General features: G+C 41.3%; 4 protein-coding genes across 14 annotated transcripts in view; 2 read left to right on the top strand and 2 right to left on the bottom strand.

Annotated features, from left to right (window-relative positions):
* The window catches only part of SENP7 (SUMO specific peptidase 7), a 37,658-nt gene extending 33,616 nt beyond the window's left edge, over positions 1 to 4,042 (bottom strand). The window contains exon 1 of the mRNA XM_030582577.1: positions 3,802 to 4,042. Within this exon, the coding sequence (XP_030438437.1) occupies positions 3,802 to 4,021 (220 nt within the window). The 5' untranslated portion in view covers positions 4,022 to 4,042. The remainder of the gene's footprint in view (positions 1 to 3,801) is intronic.
* A 939-nt stretch (positions 4,043 to 4,981) lies between these two features.
* Positions 4,982 to 10,398, top strand: LOC115660818 (putative protein FAM172B). Of its 2 annotated transcripts, XM_030582560.1 has the most exons (4): positions 4,982 to 5,042; positions 5,470 to 5,568; positions 6,196 to 6,264; positions 8,475 to 10,398. In XM_030582560.1, the coding sequence occupies exons 2-4, from the start codon at positions 5,563 to 5,565 to the stop codon at positions 9,534 to 9,536; spliced, it is 1,137 nt and encodes a 378-aa protein (XP_030438420.1). In that variant the 5' UTR covers positions 4,982 to 5,042; positions 5,470 to 5,562; the 3' UTR covers positions 9,537 to 10,398. The 2 variants fall into 2 exon arrangements, with proteins under 2 accessions (XP_030438420.1, XP_030438428.1); XM_030582568.1 differs by lacking the exon at positions 4,982 to 5,042 and having other exon boundaries at positions 5,480 to 5,568; positions 6,199 to 6,264.
* A 38-nt stretch (positions 10,399 to 10,436) lies between these two features.
* Positions 10,437 to 16,083, bottom strand: TXNL4B (thioredoxin like 4B). 8 transcript variants are annotated; one of them, XR_004002958.1, is made up of 5 exons: positions 15,981 to 16,083; positions 13,570 to 13,732; positions 11,898 to 12,049; positions 11,125 to 11,389; positions 10,437 to 10,527 (listed from the first exon to the last, which is right to left on the bottom strand). XR_004002958.1 is itself a non-coding variant. In XM_030582590.1 (4 exons), the coding sequence occupies exons 2-4, from the start codon at positions 13,699 to 13,701 to the stop codon at positions 11,224 to 11,226; spliced, it is 450 nt and encodes a 149-aa protein (XP_030438450.1). In that variant the 5' UTR covers positions 13,702 to 13,732; positions 15,981 to 16,083; the 3' UTR covers positions 11,108 to 11,223. The 8 variants fall into 8 exon arrangements, 7 of the variants coding, with proteins under 7 accessions (XP_030438450.1, XP_030438459.1, XP_030438481.1 ...); XM_030582590.1 differs by lacking the exon at positions 10,437 to 10,527 and having other exon boundaries at positions 11,108 to 11,389; XM_030582599.1 differs by lacking the exon at positions 10,437 to 10,527 and having other exon boundaries at positions 11,108 to 11,389; positions 15,933 to 16,026.
* A 114-nt stretch (positions 16,084 to 16,197) lies between these two features.
* TRMT10C (tRNA methyltransferase 10C, mitochondrial RNase P subunit) lies at positions 16,198 to 20,524 on the top strand. Of its 3 annotated transcripts, none has more exons than XM_030582528.1 (2): positions 16,198 to 16,290; positions 18,391 to 20,524. In XM_030582528.1, the coding sequence occupies exon 2, from the start codon at positions 18,422 to 18,424 to the stop codon at positions 19,697 to 19,699; it is 1,278 nt and encodes a 425-aa protein (XP_030438388.1). In that variant the 5' UTR covers positions 16,198 to 16,290; positions 18,391 to 18,421; the 3' UTR covers positions 19,700 to 20,524. The 3 variants fall into 3 exon arrangements, with proteins under 3 accessions (XP_030438388.1, XP_030438407.1, XP_030438398.1); XM_030582547.1 differs by having other exon boundaries at positions 16,252 to 16,284; positions 18,386 to 20,524; XM_030582538.1 differs by lacking the exon at positions 16,198 to 16,290 and adding an exon at positions 16,312 to 16,580.
* The last annotated feature ends 1,243 nt before the right edge of the window (positions 20,525 to 21,767 follow it).

Below are 21,767 nucleotides of genomic sequence, written 5' to 3'. Positions count from 1 at the left end.
AAGAATAGTAGCTCCACAACTTTACTGCTCGCTCTGATATCTACTGTTTGGTCTTAGAAAAAGTCACTTAATCTGTGTACCTTAGTTGCTTCAGATACAAAATTGGAGGGACTACAAAGATTAATGCATCTAAAACCCTTGGGGGGATGTGAAGTACTATAGAGGCAATATGTGAAACAGACTTTTATGTTTTTAAAGGGTATTGAGTTCTTCACTAATAAAAGTATTGTTACTTAATTTATTGAGCTGCTCCACAAATTGAAGAATTAGACCATGAACATGTTGGGAAAACTCATGCCTAAAGCCCCAGAACAGCAAGATACTTAGATACATACTGAACTTTAAGAATGTCAATACTCCCATTGGGCCTACACAGGCTTAAAGTTAGGCACAGGCTTATGTACCTTGCTGAAATGGGAATTAATAGAGGAGCACAGCTATGTAGTTGAGGCACTGCACTGAAACTCCAATTCTCACCCAGACTCACTGCAAGACTGTCTACACACAAACTTGCACCAATTTAGGTGCTTTTAAACTTAGATAAACCACATTCTCATTTCAGTTTAAGAGTGGCTTCTGCTAATTCAGCTTGTTAGTAAGGAATCTAACCTAATCTACACTGATATTACATATACAAAAATGATGTTAAAAGAACATTATTAAAGTTGCAAAGTTAAGCATTCAAAAGTTAAGAAATGTCCTTTTATGCATATTCTTTATGATACAGTCTTTAATTACATGATTTCCACAGGATACCTGACTCAGTGCACAAAATTGATGGCCCTCTACTCAATATTTTGTTTTCTCCTCACTATTCAATGTGGCCAGCCCCATGCCTTATTTACTGCTCACTATTCAGACCTTGCTTTGAAGATAGAATTATTAATTTTCTCATGGGCTTTTCCATAGAAGTCACAACTACAGCATCTGAGTGCTTCACAAACCTTATTTTCACAATACTCCTGTTTGATGGAGCTGTATTATTCCCATTCCACAGATGGGGAACAGAGGCACTGAGAGATTAAGGTAAAAAATATCCATTAATTATAGGTGCTGAATCAGGCTATGTCTTCACTAGAAGACAGCTATAGTGCTTCAGCGTATACTCTCACTAGAGTGACAGGAGGGGTTGTCCCGTCATTGTAGTTAATCCAACTCCCCAAGAGGCAGTAAGCAAGGTTGGCAGAAGAATTCTTCTATCAACCTAGTGCTGTCTACACCAACGGCTAAGTTGACTTGGCTAAGTTGCTCAGCTGCACGAATTTTTCACACCCCTGAGAAATGTAGCTGGGTCAGCCTAACTTTTTAGTACATACCTAGCCTTAGAGACACAATTTTTCAGAGTACTTTGCAATATAACACTTTGTATGTTCAAAATACAGTTCCCATTGACTTCAGTTGCAGCTGTGACTGCTCAGCACTCCTGCAAATCAGACCCCAGTCTCAAGTCGGGCACCCAGAAAAAGATGAAACACACATACAGTGATAAAGTACTCTGGAGGGAATTCTGCACCAATGCACATGCACAGAGTTTATGTCCCCTGCAGATTTCTTTGCCCCTTCCTCTTTGGTATCCCCACAACACCCAGATACCCCACCGCTGAGTCGTAACCACCTTCATCTGGACTCCCTTTTGGGTCCCATTACCATTGTATCCAGATCCCTCCTGCACCCAGATCCGCCACTGAGCCACCCACACCCAGACTGTCCCGCACAGAACCCTAGCAACCCACACCTGGATCCCCCTACACTAAGCCTCTCCACACTTGAATCCTGCCTTCCTGAGCCTGCCTGCCCACACCTGGTGCACCTGGCAGGGAAGTGCACTGGGGTGTTTCTGGGGCAGACCCAATCCTTGCGCTATGTCAGGGTTGTGTGCAGCCTCACCGCTGAGTCCATGTCCTCCTATGATCTCCCACTTCTATACAGCCAGTGGCCTATGCTCCCCTGTGCCACGCTGGAGCCTCCATATTTATTTGACAAATAAAATGTGTGGTATTTTGCACAATTTTAAAATATTGTGCACAGTATTTTTAATTTTTTGGTGCAGAATGCCCTCAGGAGTCTATTTGTGAAATGCTTGGTTTCAGTGACTTTCCCAGCATCACATAAGGACTCTTAGGCAGAGCCAGGGATAGAATTCAGTTTCCCAAGGCAGCACTGAACTGTCTTAACCATTAAATCATTGTGACCCAGGGACCTCCTGGTGCCAACTGTCTGAGGGCATAGGGGTTCACAAAGATCAGGTATCTTCATACTAGTTTGTCAATGTGCGTCACATAAGGTCTCGACTAACAGCCTGTATCACACTGGTCGTCACAATCCTTGCAAAATGTGTGTATGGATAATAGGTAAGGAGTTATGTATATATACTGAAAATTATGTTCTTGAGAATTGTGACTTGTCACCAGGTAACAAACAAGTTTATTTCAGGCAAATGAGGTTTATCTGACCTGTGATATATAAATTAAATATTGTATGATTCACAAATGATGCCTATTTACACTCTGAGCCCAGTGCTAAGAAAGGAACCATAAAATCTTCAAAAGAAGGGATTTCTAGTCAGAAACAATCCTAGGCAATTTCATTCTCCAGTCCTCAAAGTTTGTAGTCCCAGTGAAAGTCTCTTTGTCCTCCCAACCCAGTTCCCTTCCCTATCTGATAGGTCTCTCTCCTTCCTACCTGGCCTTTGTTTACCCCCCATTTTCTCCCACCCCATTATCTCCCAGTCCTAGTCTCCCTCCTCAGGCTCTTGGTCCAGTTTCATTGCTACCCCTGACCCAGTCTCTTTGCCCAGCCACTTACATTGACCAGACAGCAAATGTGAAAAATCAGGGTGGGGTGTGTAATAGGAGCCTATATAAGAAAAAGACCCAAAAATCAGGACACCTGGTCACCCTACAGCCTCTCCAAGTTCTTCCCCCATACCCTGGTTCCTTGTCAGATCTGTCTGACCTTCCTTTCCCTGCCACCCCCCACTGGCTCCCCAATCCCATCTGTGAAGTTGGAACAATAAAACTTCCTTCTCTTACAGTGATGTCACAAGATTAATACACACATTTGCGAGGCACTCATACAGGGGGAACGGTAGCTCAGTATCACAGAAAGGCTTAACAGAGTTGCCAGCTTTCACCACACATTGAGCCCTTGCTCTGGGACTCATGAGAGGCTCTTATACCAGTATAACTATGTCCCTTAGAGGTGTAACCTGGTGTTTAACTAGCATACATTTATTAGCACCCCCCTCACCCGGGCAGACGCGGTTATCCCGGTGTTAAAGCACCTTACACCAGGCCAGCTCACCCCCCCCCCCCCCAGCACGTTTATAGCGTGTCACTGCGACCACACCGGCTGGGTTGTGTCCCTGGCTCTACTGCACTAGGGTAGCTGATGCATCACAGCTGAGGCCTGCAGACAAGGCTTTCGCTTTGCTGCTAAGAAGTAAACGCCTAACCCCTCGCCCCCAGCGGCACAGAACAGCCCGTGGGCCTCCAGCCCAGCCCCCGGGACCCCGCCCCCCACGGGCAAGACAAACCGGGGCGGTTGCGGAGGACAGGGAGGGGCTCACAGGGCTCGTACCCCTCGGCCCTGCCGCCCCCCTCCAGGGACCGCGTCTCTGCCCCAAAGCCGGGGGGGGGGGGGGAGGAATCGCCCTGGATTGGGCCAGGGTCCCCAGGGCGCTGGGGGAGGCTGAGCTGGAGGGAGCAGGGGGCTAATGACCAGGCCTGTGCTGCGCCCGCAGAGCCCGTGGCCTGGCCCAGCGCTGCCCCCGCCCCGTAGTTAGGGGTCCACCCAGCTCACCCGGCCGGGCCGCGCCGCCTCCCAGCTCCGCTCGCCGCCGCCACAGCTCCCCCCGGGTCCCTTCCTCCGGCGCCTGCGCAGCTTTTCCGGCTATTTCCGGGCCAGGGCCCGGGCCTGTCACCACCCCGACGCAGTAGCCATCGCTGCTGCCCCCTCTCGGGTCGGTGCGTGCAGGGTCCCCACAGAGACCCGCTGCCCTGGGTTTGGGACCCTGCAACATCGCCCCACAAACCCCCAAACACTGCCCCCAACTACCCCCCCCCTCGGATTCCGCTCTCACTGCCCTACAGCCCCCAACCCCTCCGCCCACCAAACACCAACCTCTTGTTCCCCGGCCCCTCTCCACAGTCCCACCCGATACCGTCTCCTCCCAGCTCCCACGAGGAGGTCACCCCAGACCATAGCTCCACCAGATTCTACCTCTCCCCATCACCCTACAGCCCCACCAAATATTGCCCTTTCTCAACACCTGGTGGCTCCACCAGATCATGTCCTTTTCCCTCTCACATCGCCCAGTAGCTCCACTGAATATTCCCTCCTGACACTGCTCCTGTACCCCATCGTCGTTTCCCCGCAAGCTCGGCTTTACTCCTGTCTCACTGGTCTTTCTTTCAGTGTCACAGCAATGGGCTCATGCTCTGTTCCCGTGTCCTTCAATTAACTACCCTATTTCCCTCAGAATCTAATCTTTTCATCTTAATCCTCAATATTACCAACGCACTGAAGAAATGAAAATTTTGTTTTGACTGGATTTCAAAAAACACCCCACATACCCTTAAATTTGCTCTCTGTCCTCAGGCTAAATGTTGGGCCTGCCACTTTCATACAAGTTTCCCTATAAAAGCAAATAATTGTTGTTTAATTTTACTGAAATGTGGGCTGAGGAAGCACGTGGTATTAAGAACAAGTCCTCCAATATAGGGAATTGAAACAACATGGGGAATTGATCAAGAAAACACACACCTAAATGTACAACTGCTATCAAAAATTCTCACATCTTGCCCCCTTGAGACTGAATCCCTGATCCTGGTCAAGATCAAGAGAGGCTGTAATGAGAATCAGATCTTAATTGTACTTGAATTCATAAAGTCTTATTTATCTGGTCCTCCAGTAGGATTGGTAAGTGCAGATACCTGCTTCTGTGTGGAGCTCTATTAAAGCCACTGGGGCTGCTTGGAGACACAGGTGTTCCCCCTTACGGATCAGTGTGCAGGACTGGAACCTAATAAATTGCATTTCCGGTAATAGCTTTCAGCAATTGCTTCTACTGTGAACTTTGTAAGTGTTAGTACAGATGAGATAGAAATGTTTTCAGCACTGTTTCAGAAAGTGAAGTCACAAGCACCCTTTGATGTGGTATTGAAAATAGTTTTTTCCTCTCTTTAGTAGCACTTAAACCATTTTTGTATCAGGTCTGGGGAAATACTTGTTGAAAACCAGTGTTGGCAACTCAACTCGGTATTGTAAAAAAGGCTTTAATCTTGACACTGTCAAGGAGCATGGTCAAAGTCTGAGAATGACATTTTAGATCATAACTTGCATTTTCAAACCCCAGCTGTATGACCTGACACAACAGCTTCTGACACCTTTTACAACCCCCAAAGGAGGTACATAACAAATTAGGGAAGTTGAGAGCTTGAAATAACATAGGTTTCTTTTCTTTAAAAGCGTGAAGACTTCTCCAACCTCAGATTCAAGGTTTTGCTTCTCTGATAACTAAATTTACAAGAAGAAGTGGTGAGATAAGTGGGTCTTGCTGGGATGGAGGTAAACTTGGATTTTAAACCTCATAAAAGACAGTATTTTTTTGTTGTTTGTTTTGGTCTTTTTTTGTAGTAGTAGAAGTGCTCCAAACATGCTAGGTGCTGTACAAACACAAGATGATAAAATCTCAGCCCAGTAAGCCTTACAGTTGAGACTTAGTACATCGGAGGAGAGTTAATTTTTCATTTGTATATATATATTTGACATGAATTTAGTATTTGTAAAAGGTACCAGATTAACAGCTCTGAATCCTGCACTCCTATTTATTTATGTCCACAGAACGATGCAGCACAGACTGGAGTGCTTCACCATTTTAAAGTTTAATTCTAGCACTCAGGAACTAATACAGTGAGACTGCACTAATAGCCATCTGAAGTCACTGCTTTTTAAATCTGGAGATGATACTGCTGCAAAAAAATCCCTCTTCCCAACTAATAGGGTTATAATTTATAATTTGCTTTTGATCAAAAAGTCTTAGGTATAAATGATTGTAAATTGCTTCACAACTTTATAGTTGTACTTATTTTTGTGGGTAGGGGGCTTGTGGAGACGTGTAGCCACAAGGAAAAAGACTCATTTACTACATTTATGTACATTTACATTAATATGTTACTGTTTCATCCATAACAGCAGAATCCCAAGACAGAGCTGAATGAAATCACCATAAGCCCTTCCCAGTACCCTAAAGTAAAGGTGGATGTAAGTATATGTTCCTAGTTACATTTACAGGATTTAATCTGGTATCATATAAATGCTCTCTTTTTTGTGGAAATTTAAATAATAATAATGTATCTAGAATAAGTGAGGTAAGATGCTGTGTACTACTAGCCTATGATCTTGGGGATATTTTGGTTGGGTGGCAGTCTGCTAGTGAATAGCTTCTTCCTTTTCCCAGACTGTCATCACCTTACTCTGTGTAGTTTCTTACCCTGACATTTGCCTTCAACCACCTCCCACTATGTCGCTTTGAGGAACAGACATCCATATATGCAGCTCCTCCTATATTAAATGTTCTCTCCCCCACAGGAATTGTCCTCACTTCAGTGCTACATCCAACATCCTGTGGTCCTTGTGTACTTCCCTTCCTGAAATACATATTAATCCTCTTCTCTTCACCGACCTTTCCAAAGATTGGGAGAATCCTAGGTGACCATCTGAAGCTAATACTTGTTTGTTTAATAAACTAGTTAGTTTTAAATGCAAAACATGTTTTGATAAACTTATTTTTCTCCCCCTTATGTATTCAGCATATTTAAGATAGTTTTATTTAATGCAAAAAAATTAAAATGCTATTTTTGTGCAGTTGTAATTGAATTCCAATTTTCCTCCAACTGCAGTTTGACAGAAATCACAATTAAAAAAATAATTATAATCTAGTAAATAACAAATGTAATTTACCATTTTAAAATATAATAAAAATGTAGAAGTTAAGACTCTTAATAAATGTATGCTAAGCTATATAATTGCTTAAATAAATGTGTACCGATATAATAAATCTATTTGACTAGCAATAAGGAGTACCAAATTTAGTGTAAAGGCTATATTTATATGCAAATCAATATGTTTTAATGTTCACCAATCAATGGGAATCAACCTTTCTTTAGGAAAATAATTAAAAAATACAAATGCTAAACAAAATTAAGATCAATTATTTAAATCTAGGTATTCTGTTTGCTGATTGAAATCATAAAATTCGTGATTTATAGCATCATAGAAGTGTAGCACTGGAAGAGACCTCAAGAGGTCATCTAGTCCATCCCTCCATGCTGACACAGGACCAAGTATACCTAGACCAGTGATACTCAGACATCAATAGGTTCAGAAGCCAAATTAGAGGTCAACATTATCCAAAAGAGCCATAGTAGTGTGAATTCATAGTTCTATTTACTATATATATACATACACACACACACTCATAGAAAAATGACTTGACCAAGTATTATTATTTTTATCAACTACAATTGATAAATAACACAGTAAAAACATCCTGATTGGTTAATAACTTAGATTGGTTAATAATTAAATCACACATTGTTTTGATATCATGCTGCAAAGAGCAGGAGGAGATACATTAAAAAGCCACTTGCAGCTGGCGAGCCTGTCTGAGTACCACTGACCTAGAGCATCTTGTCTAACCTGTTCTTAAAAACCTCTCACTTTCACTTAAATCAATACAACAGGCACAGTTTTATTCAAGTACCCTGGTTTAAGTCAAACCATTTATCAAATTTAAAATTACTGTACAGAAACAGACAACACTAAAAGAAATTGTCTATGATCATGGGAGTTCTGTGCCAGCAGCTCTCCCTGCTGCTGGCACAGAACTCCTGTCAAAGCAGTATTGCAGCTGCATGGAGGGCTAGCTTGTACTCTCTCACCTACACTAAAGGGTTGGGTGGAGGAGACGGATAGAAAAATGGATAAAAATGTTAAGTTGTACACAAAGCCTAAACGTATACCAAACTCTTGCTGCTGCAATTTTGATCAGTTACAATAGAAGGCAATCAAAAAAGTACACTGCCTAAAACAGGGGGTCTCCATTTTTTATTTTAAAAGATTAATCAAATCAATCTTAAAAGACAGATTTTCTTGTGGACCTTCTCCCCTCCCATTCATGATTGTGTGTATTACTTTATCTCCCATTCTTGATCCTATAACCTCCTTTTGGCAACTATAGCAATTGTTTGTGGCAAAATAGTTAGGAAAGTAGTTAGTGTGTTTTTAGCCTCTTTTAATGTAACTTAGCAATTAGAAGGCAGGGAGTAGCCAGCTTGGTGAAGACTAGCAAATGTTCTGTGTTCCATGTGTAGTCCATATGCCACAATTTCAGAATCAGTGGCCTGAGAAGTTATGTTTAAAAAAATAAACCAAGTCTACAGTTGTAATGACATCATCTGTTTTATTTGTAGGTGTTGCAAATGGAGCAGGAGTTAAGCTTCAGGAAACTAGTAGAGAGTTCAGAGTGTCCAGAACAACTGAAATACGACTTCAACAAAAATGGTGAACTGAAGCATCTAGATACCAATGAGCCCTTTGTCTTTAATTATTACAAAAATGCACATGAGAGTAACCATAAACGCTATCAAGTTTTGGGACACCTTATTACACAGTATGTTTATGAGCTCCTGGAAAGAGTCTGCAAGCTTCAGAAAGTCCACATCCCAACAGATGCTACAGAAGATGAACCCAGGAGTTTCTTTTTCATCAGTGAGAAAGCATTAACTAATTCCTCAAGCCTAATCGTGCTCCTACAAGACCGTGGAGTCTTTCGGGCTGGTCAATGGGGGCTGAAGACCATAATCCATGAGGGCCTGGACCATGGAACTCAAATACCATTCATTAAAACAGCCCTTCAATGCTATGGAGGAGTGATTGTTTTAAATCCCAATGACAATTTCATTGATCTGAAGATGGAAGATGAGTGGTTAAGTTTATCTACCAAGGAAGAATCTTCCACTGTAAATTCCTCCTGGTGGATCCCAAAGAGGTGCAGCAGCAGCTCCGAAGAGCACACCATTTATATTTGGGATAATTTTATTTCAAAGAGCGCAGCCAAGAACGTGGCCTTCATTGCCCATGGCTATGGAGGCTTGGTTTTCATCAACCTGCTCATTCAGAGAACATGGGAAGTGATGAATAAAGTGTATTCTGTGGCACTTATTGACTCCATGCACCACACGTTACACCAGGTGAAAAATAATCCACAAGTGCAAGAATGGATACAGAAACATTGCCGTGAATGGGTAACAAACAGTAAACCTCTAGATAGACCCACAGGTTCCCTTGTGAAAGTGGACTGTCCTACAGTCTCTGCTGGGACCGAAAAATACAGTTTAGCACCATCTTCCACCTTACAGGCCATTTTCAAGTACCTGAAGAGCACACTGAAAGCTAAGAACACAGTAACTTTATCTCGTTCTCCTATTGTAACAAGGAGCAGTAAAAATAAGAAGAGAGGCAATACATGCTGAAGTATTTTTCAGGACTCTTCTCCCTCTTTAAAACCATTCCATGGAAGCTTGAAACTGAAGCTGCCATGTTGGTTTCCTTGCACTGCAGAGTGATTTATATTCCATAAGGGTGGTATCGCGTTTCTGATTTTGATTGTTGTTGAAAAACTAATTGGGAGAACAAATAAAGTTATCACCAAACATTAGAAAAGTTTGGTCTTTTCTTTTTGGAAGCTAATTCTTGCAATTTCAAAAAAATAATTCATGGGAGCTTTAAACTTGAGCTCTGCTGTTATTCCTGCACTTTAAAATGGTATATAGTAACGGTGTTAAGGTGAGCCAGAGTTTACCTGTGTTGATTCTGGAAGCTTATGTTGTGAAGTTTGTGCGTATCTAAGCTAAGTAGATTTTGTCAGCAAAAAAACTATAAATTTCACTGTAAAGGGCAATCTGGCATATGAGATTAATGCTAAAGACTCCACAAATCTAACATTAGCCTATCCACTCACCTGGCAGTGCCCAGTAGTTCCTTATATATTCCCCAATATTTTTTCCAGTCTTGTTTTGGATGTCTCAAGCATAGGGGCTTCTACCGCTTCCCTTTAGACATTAGTCTGTCATCTAAAGATTCTTCACTGAACCATACATTACCACCTTCCTCCAGTCAGAGAAATGAGATAGTCTAAACATAATATATAGTGGACCAAATTTATTATCAGTGTCACTCCAATGAAACCAGTGAGATTACTTTAGTAATTAATTTGGCCTCATTTAACTCCTTTTCAGACTGAATGATTGCTGTGGAAATACTGCAGTGTAGTTACCTGGACGAATTAAAAAAAAATAAAAACTTGGCATAAAAAAAGCAACCTGTAATTAAAAACATGACCATATATGAAAAATTACATTACCGATTCTCCCCTTTCCTCGGCAGTCTCATTTCAAACTGGGGTTGGGAGTAGAGAAAGAGCTCTTCACACCTCCATAGTCAGATTGTACAAACTCATTGAATCTTGGCATGTTGGAAAGTAAAATAACCCCCGTTATTTGTACAGTAAATGGAAACAGAATGGCTATTCTTGGCTCCTATTTGTATCAGTGGGAGTTAAGGATGCTCAAGTCCTTGCAAGATTGAGCGTTAAAAGATGTCAGAACGTTAATGTTTAGTTGTGGCCTCAGTTTCCATTTTGGCCAGGATCTTTTGAGGGTATGGTTGTGCCCGAAAGATGAGTAATAGTTTCCCTCTATCCTTTTGCTCAATGGTAGACTTAACCACGCTCTGCTGCTGCTTCTAGGAATTCCCACTCCGCTGCTAGCAATAAGGGACAGAATTATTTACTTACATAGGAAGGCAGTAATTGGTGAAATATGCAAAATGGAAGGGTTATTTTAAAACAAAAATGAAAAAAAATCAATTGTTTGCATACTGTTCCTATTGAGAATAGTATTAAGTGATCACAAAGCTGTACACGCTCATGCTTTAATGTGATTTGTTCACTCACTGTTGTCACATTAGAGATACTTTCACTCTCAAAACACCATTTCATAACCATTAGATAGTGTGCATCTCAGAGAATAATTTATGTGACTCATACAAGTAAACATGTACCTTTATTTATAAGAAAGTGACAGAATGTCTGTCTTCAAAGGGTGACCAATATGATCTTCAAGATGAATTCACAAGTTTTGCTCATCTCAAATCAATATTTTAAATTCCTTGATAGAGAAGGTCATATTTGGGAATATTTTTTGGATCAATAGGACTTCGTACAATGAGCTTTCCACGCATTGCTCCACGGTAAATCACTTCAATCAAATCTATGAAGTCTTGCTTTGTTTTAAAGCTTCCCACAAATTTAGTGTGATCTGGAGACCTATGTAGCAGATAAAGACAGTAGAAATGTAAATGTCCATTAAAGTGTATGAAACAAACTTTTTGAAGATATGAAAACTTATACAACAGAAAGGAGGATTTTGATTTAGTTATTCTTATGGCTTGAACCATGCTGGTATGGTATACATGAAGTAAAGAGACAAAGCAATATAGGAATTATTGTGATCAGACCTCAAAAACCTAGAAAAATGTGGTGGTGTGACCAAGAATTTAACATGGCAAACAGAGTGAAGTGTGAGATTATACTGCACATCATCTGTGAAATGTATCAAAGAGGTTTTTTACACTACTAAACAAGAGGGTATTTCAAAATGGAAGGCGTAGTTCAGGATCTCTGCCCATTCATTACTTGGCCTTCTCTCTTTCAATGTTCATGCAACTACTGACAAAGGAAAGTACAGCTTTCTCAAGCCAGCTAATAAGATAAAACAGGCAGAGACTATGCTCATTATGGTAAACAGAAGAGAATCTCATGCAAACTGACATACCCATAATCCACTTTCATGTGCTGTCCATTGAAGAAAAAGACAGTAGATGGAATATAACTGATGTCAAAATACTGGGTGTACACTGGCACCTTGTTCACATCCACCAAGTAAATGGCTGCCATTTTACTTAAGTCATGAGATGTCTTTGCAAGCTTTAGAAATTGAGAAAGACATGATAAAAACAGATTCTAACATGAGTAGGCAAAACATGCCAAGTTTAAAAGCACAGCTGTAATTGCTAACCTTGTTTTTTAAATAAGGGAGAGTAAGAAGTAGTGAAAGACTGATCTTCATCTTTAACAAAGTTATTTTATAATTAATTAATATCAAGTTGTGCAAGCATAAGGAAGCAAAGACCTCTCTCATGGCAATTCATTATCAGATGGAGAAATGCTTGTCTTATGAGAAGACACCATGGATATTTTAACATTACTAAATTTTAAATATAAATATTAGTCCATCTTGTTTCAAACATAAGCAGCATGGACTAGTGATCGTAGCATGAGACCTGGAAACAGAAATGCCTGATTTCTAAGACCACTTCTACCACTTGTTGTATGGCCAAGGGCAAGTATTTAACTTCTCTTTGTGTGCATTCACACTGGGGGAAAAAATCAGTCCTGTAATTCCTTGGCAGCAATGGTGGAAGCTTTTGTAGAAAGGGTACAGCTGCTTTTATTACTGTGTAGTTTAACCGCTCAGGTGAAAGAATCGGGAAGAAATCCTGGCTCCACTGAAGTCAATGGCAAAACTCCCACTGACTTCAGTGGGGCTAGGCTATAGCTCCATGACTTTATTCTCTCTGTGAGGTGCCCTGCATCCCTAATTGTACTATATGCAAATCCTATAAAGTTTATATATACTTTTCAGTTTCAAAGTGCTTTGCAAACAATGATTAAGGCTATGATTCAGTCATAGGTATTTTTAGTAAAAGTTATGGAGAGGTCACACCCAATAAACAAAATTTAACATCCTATGTGTGACCTGTCCATGATTTATACCAAAAATACCTGTGTTTAAATGGGGGAGGGGCACACTGGGTGTGTGTGTGTGGTGGGGTGCTGCTGGGTAGGGTGCCTGGGGCCAGCAGCTCCAGCTGCCAGGGGCCGCCTACTGCAGCTGCTCCAGCCGGCTGTCTGAGGACTCTTGCCTGGGGTCATGGACACTCCGGCCAGCTGGCTGGGGACCACTGCCCAGGGCCGTGGACTGCTGCTGCTCTGGCTTGCCAGCCAGGGACTGCTGCCCAGAGTCGTGGACTGCAGTAGCTGGCTCTGGAGCCAGCTGCTTGGGTGGCCCTGGAGTCAACCACACTGGCCCCTGCAGAAGTCATGGAATCTGTGACCTCTGTGACAGACACGGAGCCCTAACAATGATTAATTTTTACCACACTCTTACGAAGGGAGTGAAAGCAGCAAAGAATCCTGTGGCACCTTATAGACTAACAGACGTTTTGGAGCATGAGCTTTCGTGGGTGAATACCCACTTCCTCAGATGCATGTATTCTCTAATTACTTCACTCTACATTTAATTACCAGTGCAGAAATAACTTAATAGAAACCTGACTCCTTCTATATCATGTGATAGTATCGCACGTCATTTCATTCTGTTGCACTAAATGTGTATGTAATGCTTGGCATAGCATCAATAAAAGATTTTTTAAATTTGCTCTTACAATATCATCCAATTGCAGACAAACAGGATCATCATCTTTCCCAAATCGAAGAACCAAAACTTTCTCTGCTACACTTTTTATTGCCTGATCCACTTCCTTTTTACTGGTCAGCTTGGACAGCAGGAAGCTCATCTTGATTGAAAATGGCTCCAGACATCAAACACTGTATCCAATTATTAAAAGAGAGAGACACTGTCAAAATTAGTAAACATGCCTCCATATCACACACAAAATAAGTAGCTGATTAGATAATGAGCCCATCTTTAAGTGTTTGCTCCAGGCAGTCTAATCTATTAGAATTTCTTTTTTTAAAGGGGCAAGAGAAAAACATACTGCTCCAAATACTAAAAATTAAATACTGTATCATTAAACAGTCCAGCATTCTGCAAAAGAAAGAACAGCTTACTTACGTACCTGTCTATTATATCATAGGCTTCAGAGAGAGTTGTACATAGACTTAAAGATTATCAATTTTAAAAACAACATTTAAAAAAGGCTGTGTGAATTATTTAAATATGGGGCTATTACCGAAGAAGGTAATATATGGGATATAAAGACGTGAGAGGAAAAAAAGGATAGTGTTGTGAGCAGCTGGAGAAAAAGTAGGTCCCTAAAGACAAGGGAGGAGCTATCAATTTACTGCAGTTCTATCTAGTTAGTTCAGTTATATCAAAAATGTCTGGAAGGATATAACACAGGATTGGCAACCTTTGGCATGCGGCCCGCCAGGGTAAGCACCCTGGCGGGCCAGGCAGTTTTTTTACCTGCCACGTCCGCAGGTTTGGCCGATCGCGTCTCCCATTGGCTGCAGTTTGCCGTCCCAGGCCAATGGGGGCGGCGGGAAGCGGCAGCCAGCACATCCTTTGGCCTGCGCCACTTCCCTCCGCCCCCATTGGCCTGGGATGGCGAACCGCGGCCAGTGGGAGATACAATCGGCCAAACCTGTGGACATGGCAGGTAAAAAAACCCATCCCATCCGCGGGCCAAAGGTTGCCAATTCCTGGTATAACAGAAGACCCACTGAAGAACATACATTGTTGACAGTAAATATAAGATATGATGCACTCAGAAAACCAAATCTTCTATGCCACAGCATATCCACTTAGGGTGATCAGATGTCCCGATATTGGGGGCTATGTTTTATATGGGCAACTATTACCACCCCTATCCCCAAAAAAATGTCCCAATGTTTCACCCTCGCTATCTGGTCACCCTATGTGCACTTTACATGCACAGTCTAAAAAAAGTAGTCCCCAATCTTTATGGGAGGCTATCAACTTTCACCAGATTGAGACCTCAGCTGTACCAGACACCAAATAAAATGTTTGAGATCTGAGAGACATCTATTAGATCACTCAGTACAGCTCCCTGCCAAAGGACTGCCTCCTTCAGCACATTTTCTAGCACTTTGTCTAGTCTAAAATAACTTATGCAAGGGAGTTGCAATCACTTCCTTTGGGAGACTGTTCCACACCACGGAGCAGCTCACTCTCCCAGGAACTTATTTCCCCTTTATGGGAGGCTGTCAACTTTCACCAGATTGATACCTCAGCTGTACCAGACACCAAATAAAATGTTTGAGATCTGAGAGACACCTATTAGATCACTCAGTACAGCTCCCTGCCAAAGAAGGACTGCCTCCTTCAGCACATTTTCTAGCACTTTGTCTAGTCTAAAATAATTTATGGAGTTGCAATCACTTCCTTTGGGAGACTGTTCTACACCACAGTACAGCTCACTCTCCCAGGAACTTATTTCTTTATCACGTTATTATATCCCCATATACCACACTATGTAATTCCTCTACATCACAAATGTTTACATCGGTCAATATTTCTTTACTGTTATTGCATCTTCTTCAACCTCCTCCCTAGTCTTTATCTAGCCAAGCTCTAATATTAAGCTTCTTTAACCTCCTCCTCACGACAGGTTTTCCAGATAATTTCTGTTACCCTGCTCTGAACTCCTTCCAAGTTGTCAATGTTGTTCTGGTACCGAGCAACGGATGGACTGACATCCCTGCTGCAGACGCCGCAGAGCAAGGTGCTATGTCCATTGTCCTGTATAGCATGAAGCCTTTTGAGGACAGAACTGAGCCTAGGGGCTCCTCGGAGCCATAGAAAGAGGATCTGATACGAACACCCTTCCCCCACCTTGGGACATGAGGCCCCTGCATCTGCAGCCTCGCTCAGTCACACAGACTTCTTCTGGCCGCCACGTGCCATTGCTAACTCCTGCCCATCCCCCGCTACCACTGGGCTCCCCCGTTTCGTCCCACTGTGAGCCCTGGAACCTGCCCCGATCTCCAGCTGCCCCCGGATGCAGGCAGCGTCGTAGCTCTCTCGGAGAAGGTCAGAACCTAGACTTGCAGCTGCAGAACCCTGCGGACCAGGACTGAGGACACCTCGCACCTGGGGGGAAACGGAGGCATCGAACCCCCGGATCGAACCGCCACGCCCATCTGTCGGACAGAACCATTCAATGCGCACGCGCAGATCCTAGCCTCTGATTGGCCAGAAACCGAAGCCAATTAGAGAGGCCGAAAAGCAGGGAAGCCCAGCGGCGCGGCTGCCGGAGCTTTTTCTCCTTCCGAGTTAAGGGGAGGTGGGTCCGTTACTGAGAACCCTCCGGCTGGAAGCGGAAGTGCGGCGAGTCGGAGGATTCTGGAGGTGGGACTGGATAGGTCGGAGCGAGAGGCACGTGGGGAGCGGTGCCCTGCAGGTGCGTGTCCAGGGGCGGGCACAGGGTCCTGCAGCGGGAGGCGCCGCTCCATTGGGGCCCCCTGGCGCTGCCGGGGTGGCAGCCCAGGGCCATGGCAGTGGGGGGAGGGTAGATAACGACCCGACCTCTCGTCTGCTGCGAGGCGGCCTGTAAAGCAGCTGCTCCTGATACTGGTCCCGGTGTCACGCGGGGGAATCCCCTGGCTGGATCACTGGGCCCCGTGTGCGTGCACGTCCTTCACCCGTCTGTGCAGTAGGGATAATAATGTTCACTGGAGACTGAACGATAATGTATGAAAAGTGCTTTGAAATGTAAAATGTATGTGTAATGGCTAAGCATTGTGGGTTAATTTTAAAATCGTTTTAAAATCATCTACTTCTGCGGTTTTCAGTAGAAGGGACAAGCATGTTCTTTAACTCAAATGATCACCTCATCACAGACCTTACAACTTGAGTTTCTGTACCTGTGTTATGGAAAACATAGCAGAATTATTTGTTCAACTAAGATAGTTTAGCTTCTGAGAGACCTACCAGTAAAACTGTGTTTAAAAGAGGGGTGTGTTTCTTGTGTTTTTAAAATACAAAATAACATATTTTTCTGTGTTCCATACCCAGGTTCTTCTAAAGAGATATTTAGAGCTTTCAGCAAAAATGAATCAGTAGCAAATACACTCAGTACTGGACAAACCTAGAGATAACATGGCTTTATTGGAAAACTTGGTTCAAATCCTTACTTGATATAAATAAGCACAGATCCATTTACTTCATTGGAGCTGTGCCACATCAGATTACCTGAGGCTGGGCCTCATATGTTTTTTCTTTATGTGCATTCTCTCGTGAATTTTTTATTTTAGTACCTTAATGTCATATTTGAAGTATATAATTTGTTAAAGTCTCAGTGGTTTGTTTTTGTCCTGTTCCACAGAATGAAACCTTTTTATTTCACTGTTCTGTAAATTGAAACAAAAAGTACAATATTGATAATTCATATTAACAGTTTTATTGTGAGTTGTCCATCAGCTTTATAGTCTGTCTTTTTCATTACATTAGTCAGTTAAATTTTGCTGCAGTCATAGCATCCCAAAACAATGGCATATTTACAGTATATTTTGTTTTATTTGTTGCCTGTTTATACTTTCTTTTTTTAATTAAAGAAACTAGGTTTAACTTTTTAAAATGAGGACACTTTTAGTTCTAGGCAGCATAGTAAATAAAGATTATAGCATAATTTTTTTAATGTATAACTTATGTTTGCTTTTAATTTGTTTACAGAGTTCAGTTTGAAAATATTAATTTGTTCATTGGCTCTACTTAGGGTTGGCCCTGGGGAGAAAAGATAAGAAAAAACCGCTTAGTTATTTCTCTTTTAGGCCCAGTTCTGCAAACACTTAAGCTTGTTTGCTTAACTTTACTAGCGTGATGACTCCTGTTGAAATTAATGGGACTACTCATATGAGTAAAGCTATGTATGTGCTTTTCTGTTTACAGGATTGGGGCTTTAGGCTTAGATTTATTCACATGCATAACTTTACATATTGTGAGTAGTCACATTAGCTTCAATGACAGCAAAAATTAAGATCATAAGCCTGCAGAAGTTTGCTGAGGGCGCGTCCCCGCTTTACCATTACATTTCAAAAAGATAAGCATTAGTGATGTGAAAATTTTCTGGAAAAACTACTCAAAAAGAAATAATCACCCACACTGTCACCCCACGAGTAGAATGAGTTGTACTTCTGTGGTCTGCATCTATGAAAGCATTCATGGCATCTGTGTGCAATAGCATGCTTCCATCACAAAGCTTCCTATCTACAAATGACATACAAGAGTGATTGAAGCGGGAGGGTTAAAACATATTTAAGTATTGTTTGATTTGACTTGGAATTATATACACAGCATGATTTAAGCAACCATGCTAACTGCTGTTTCCTCCAGTAGCAACATCACCTTTATTTTCTTTTTGAGACAGTAAAAATTCAATTAGAATGTTGATATCAAGTGCTTCCTGTTCATCTGAGGTGTTATGGTTAGAAGCAGATTGAGGTTTTTCTCACTTCTGTAACTACTGATTTTATTTTTCTTTCTTTTGTTACCGTTTTTGCAGATAACTGCTTGGACACAACAGTCTCCTAAATATGAAGTTTTTAAATATGGTTCTGAGAAGCATTGTGAAACATTCTGTTTTTCCGTTTGCTATGCAGAATGGGACAAAAAAATATTTGTTTTTAACAGCTCCCCAGAGGTCATTTCCATGTAGAACACTGATTTTGTCTCCTGCCCTCAAGAAGCAGATTTCATCCAGCCCTACTGAGAAGCTAGATTTGGATGGGTGGAAAAATGTCATGAGATCTGGAATGCAAGAGGAAGTCAGTGAGACATCTGAGAGTGAGGAGGATTCCATTTTAGCTGCCACAAGGGAACTTGTGGAGATGTGGAGGCTAGCTGGCAGAACGGTTCCAGAAAATATCAGTGAAGAAGAGTTAAAGACCCTTATGGAATGTTCCACTAAGTCATCCAAAAGGAAGTATTTAAAATACTTAGCTATCAAAGAAAAAGTGAAGAAAGCTAGTAAAGTAAAGCAGGAAAAGCAAAAGGAAGCAAAGAAGGAAAGGCTGGAAAAGGCTAAAGAAAATGATACTGGTGAGCTGAAGAATACTTTCTTATTGCAGTTTTGGTCCAAGTCTATGGATAAGATATATAACTGGAGGACTGCTCAGGCTATGATCTTTGGCCAGCCTCTAGTATTTGACATGGCTTATGAAAATTACATGTCACGTAGAGAAATGGAGAACACAGTGAATCAGCTAATGGAGACCGAAGGGTGGAATCGAAGAGCTATTGATCCTTTTCATTTACATTTCTGTAATCTTAAAGTAGATGGCCTATATCATAAAGAATTTGCTAAGCGCTATGGGGAGGCATGGAACAATTTACTTATGACTGTGACAGAACAGTCTCACACAGATGTCTTTCCAAAAGACAAGCTCATCTACTTAACTGCTGACTCTCCCAATGTAATGAAGACGTTTGAGCATGATAAAATCTATATAGTTGGATCAATGGTTGACAGGCAAATAAAGACTGGAATCTCTCTTGCACATGCAAAACGCTTGAAATTAACAACTGAACGTCTTCCACTCGAGAGGTACTTGAAGTGGGAAAGTGGTGCCAAAAATCTCACATTGGACCAAATGTTTCGTATTTTATTAACTTTAAAAGACACTGGAGATTGGATGGAGGCGCTGAAATTTGTTCCAAAAAGAAAATACGAAGCTTTTGTAGATATATCTTTATATTCAAAGCATAAAACTGATACAGGGCGAAGAACAAAGGTGTCTGAATTTAGCAATAGTCAGGAAAAGGTAAAGCCCTTTGCAGAGAATTCCTTCAGGAAGCAAACACAGAAAAAATGATGGGTAGCTGAAGAATCTTAAGGGCAAATTATACTGCTAATAGGCTTAAATTTCCATTGACTTCTGTGGGAATTTGATGAAAAACTGAAGGGTAAAAGAGTAACTAGAACTGCTGCCTGATACGAGTTTTTTATAACCTTTGTATTGCAGTTATTTAAACTGAAACTTAACAGGATGGGGAAGGGTGAGAGGTGGAGAATCCATGTGAAGAAAAGCTGTGATAATCAAATTTACAAATAGCACCATAAGAGAGAATGTAATTAAATGTAATAAAACTGTGGTGAATATACTTCATTTAAACCCTTACTTGTTCAGCACCAAATGCTGTAATGGACTTTGATTAGTTCATGGACTGAAATACGGTAAATATAGGAATTGTAAGAGGCTAGTTGGATATCAGTAATGTAAAGGATGTAATGCAAATGCCTCAGTAAATGTTTGCAAACCTTAGCCTTTCTGTCTGTTTACAACTGTAATAATGTATTGAATACTGATCTTAGAATGTAGCTGATTTGCCCACTGGCTCATAACATAGTGAATAAGTTGTGGTTTTGTTTTCCTAGGGTTTTCTTTGTTTTTTAGAAAGATCTCATTATGATGCTGCATAATTTATTCAAAGTATTTTAGTATCTGATTTTATGCCTTGCAAATGTAAACATAAAACAATGAGACCTGTGGTTCTAAAATTTACTCACCTTGTGGAAGTGAGCTATGTGGGCCAATGTAAGACTTTTTTTTAATATGTTTTTGTCCTTTTATTGTATGGATTTTCCAATCCTCTACAGCTTTTGAAAATAATAAACAGTGATACTTACAATACTCCTAGAGGCAGAGTCTCTTTAAATGTGGCAGTACTGTACTGAAAATACACAACAGTTCTCAGTTATGGACTGAGTTTAAATTACTGACGTAGGTGGAAATGACTGTTCAAACTGTAGAATAGGTTTTTTTCTGCCACCTTTGAAAAAGCCTTTTCGTGTCACAGTCCTAGTTACCCTGTTCTTCAGAGCAGTGAGAATGGGACAATTTCCCTATCTTGCCTTCAAAAATTTAAACAAGTGTCACGACTTTAGTGGGGGGCTGACTAGACTTTTTACACAGGAACAAGGTGAAAAATTAAAGGTAGACTAGTTTACCTTCATATTTTAAACAGGGTATCTTGCTAGATGTGACTGAAAAAAAAATTGCTGATCAAAAGAATCTAACAGTGGACTATACAGTTATTCTCTTTTTCTTTCTGTGGCCCAAGGACTAAGTATTTATCCACAGCAGAACAGTCATTGGGCCAGAGAGCAGGGGGAGACCCTTCTTTAAATACTGTCAAATTTACACACATACCTGCAGAAGAGCCATGTGTAAGCTTGAAAGCTTGTCTTTCTCACCAACAAGAAGCTGGTCCAATGAAAGATACCTCATCCACCTTGTCTCTTTAATATCCTGTGACCAACACAACTTCAATACTGCAAACCTCAGCTTAAATACACTTGTATCTAAAAGTGTATTTTTACAAATAATGTAAGATTATTTGATTCAATCTTTTCCAGTTACAATAACTTCATTTTGTTTTCAGTGAGTTTATTTGTGTAGGAAAGCATGTGGTGTACAATCAACCTTTACTATTATCTATTCCCTTGCTTATCTTTCAAACACTAACAGAAGAAAGAAACCATTTTTTAAAAATAGGAAAATATGGTTTTAAAACCATAAACATTGGTGGGGTGATTAGGCTAAGTGTGGAACCACAAACTAGTTTTTAAAACTGACTAGAGTTGAAGGTGATAGTCCTTTTAGTTTAGCTCCATATTTAAAAATGAAAACAGGAATAGAATATATACAAGCAGAAATGCTTCAATAGATCCTAGGACATTATCATCAGGGATCAAAGCTAGGACCTCTGGATTGTGGACCTTCTGCCTGAGCTAAAAGATTCAGTTGTCAGCCAGCTCATGAAACTGTATATATGGTTCAACCACCAGCAATGGGGTCTGGGTGGAGTAGGAATGGAAGCTTGTCCCAATATGAAGATTGTCTTTGTAATATCCTGGGACCAATGTAGCTACAACACCCA

This window comes from Gopherus evgoodei, chromosome 1 (genome assembly GCF_007399415.2).
Source record: "Gopherus evgoodei ecotype Sinaloan lineage chromosome 1, rGopEvg1_v1.p, whole genome shotgun sequence".
In the NCBI taxonomy this organism is placed as follows: domain Eukaryota; kingdom Metazoa; phylum Chordata; order Testudines; family Testudinidae; genus Gopherus; species Gopherus evgoodei.
The sequence above is the reverse complement of the archived record's forward strand: the minus strand, read 5'-3'. Positions and strand labels throughout refer to the sequence as shown.

Excerpts from the sequence above, each read along its gene's own strand:
- TRMT10C (XM_030582528.1), top strand. The coding sequence starts at position 18,422 with ATGAAGTTTTTAAATATGGTTCTGAGAAGCATTGTGAAACATTCTGTT.
- LOC115660818 (XM_030582560.1), top strand. Across the intron at positions 6,265-8,474 it reads ACCCTAAAGTAAAGGTGGAT|GTGTTGCAAATGGAGCAGGA; the intron begins GTAAGTATATGT and ends TTTTATTTGTAG.
- TXNL4B (XM_030582590.1), bottom strand. The coding sequence starts at position 13,701 with ATGAGCTTCCTGCTGTCCAAGCTGACCAGTAAAAAGGAAGTGGATCAG. Across the intron at positions 12,050-13,569 it reads GTCTGCAATTGGATGATATT|CTTGCAAAGACATCTCATGA; the intron begins GTAAGAGCAAAT and ends CAATTTCTAAAG. Across the intron at positions 11,390-11,897 it reads CACATGAAAGTGGATTATGG|GTCTCCAGATCACACTAAAT; the intron begins GTATGTCAGTTT and ends TCTGCTACATAG.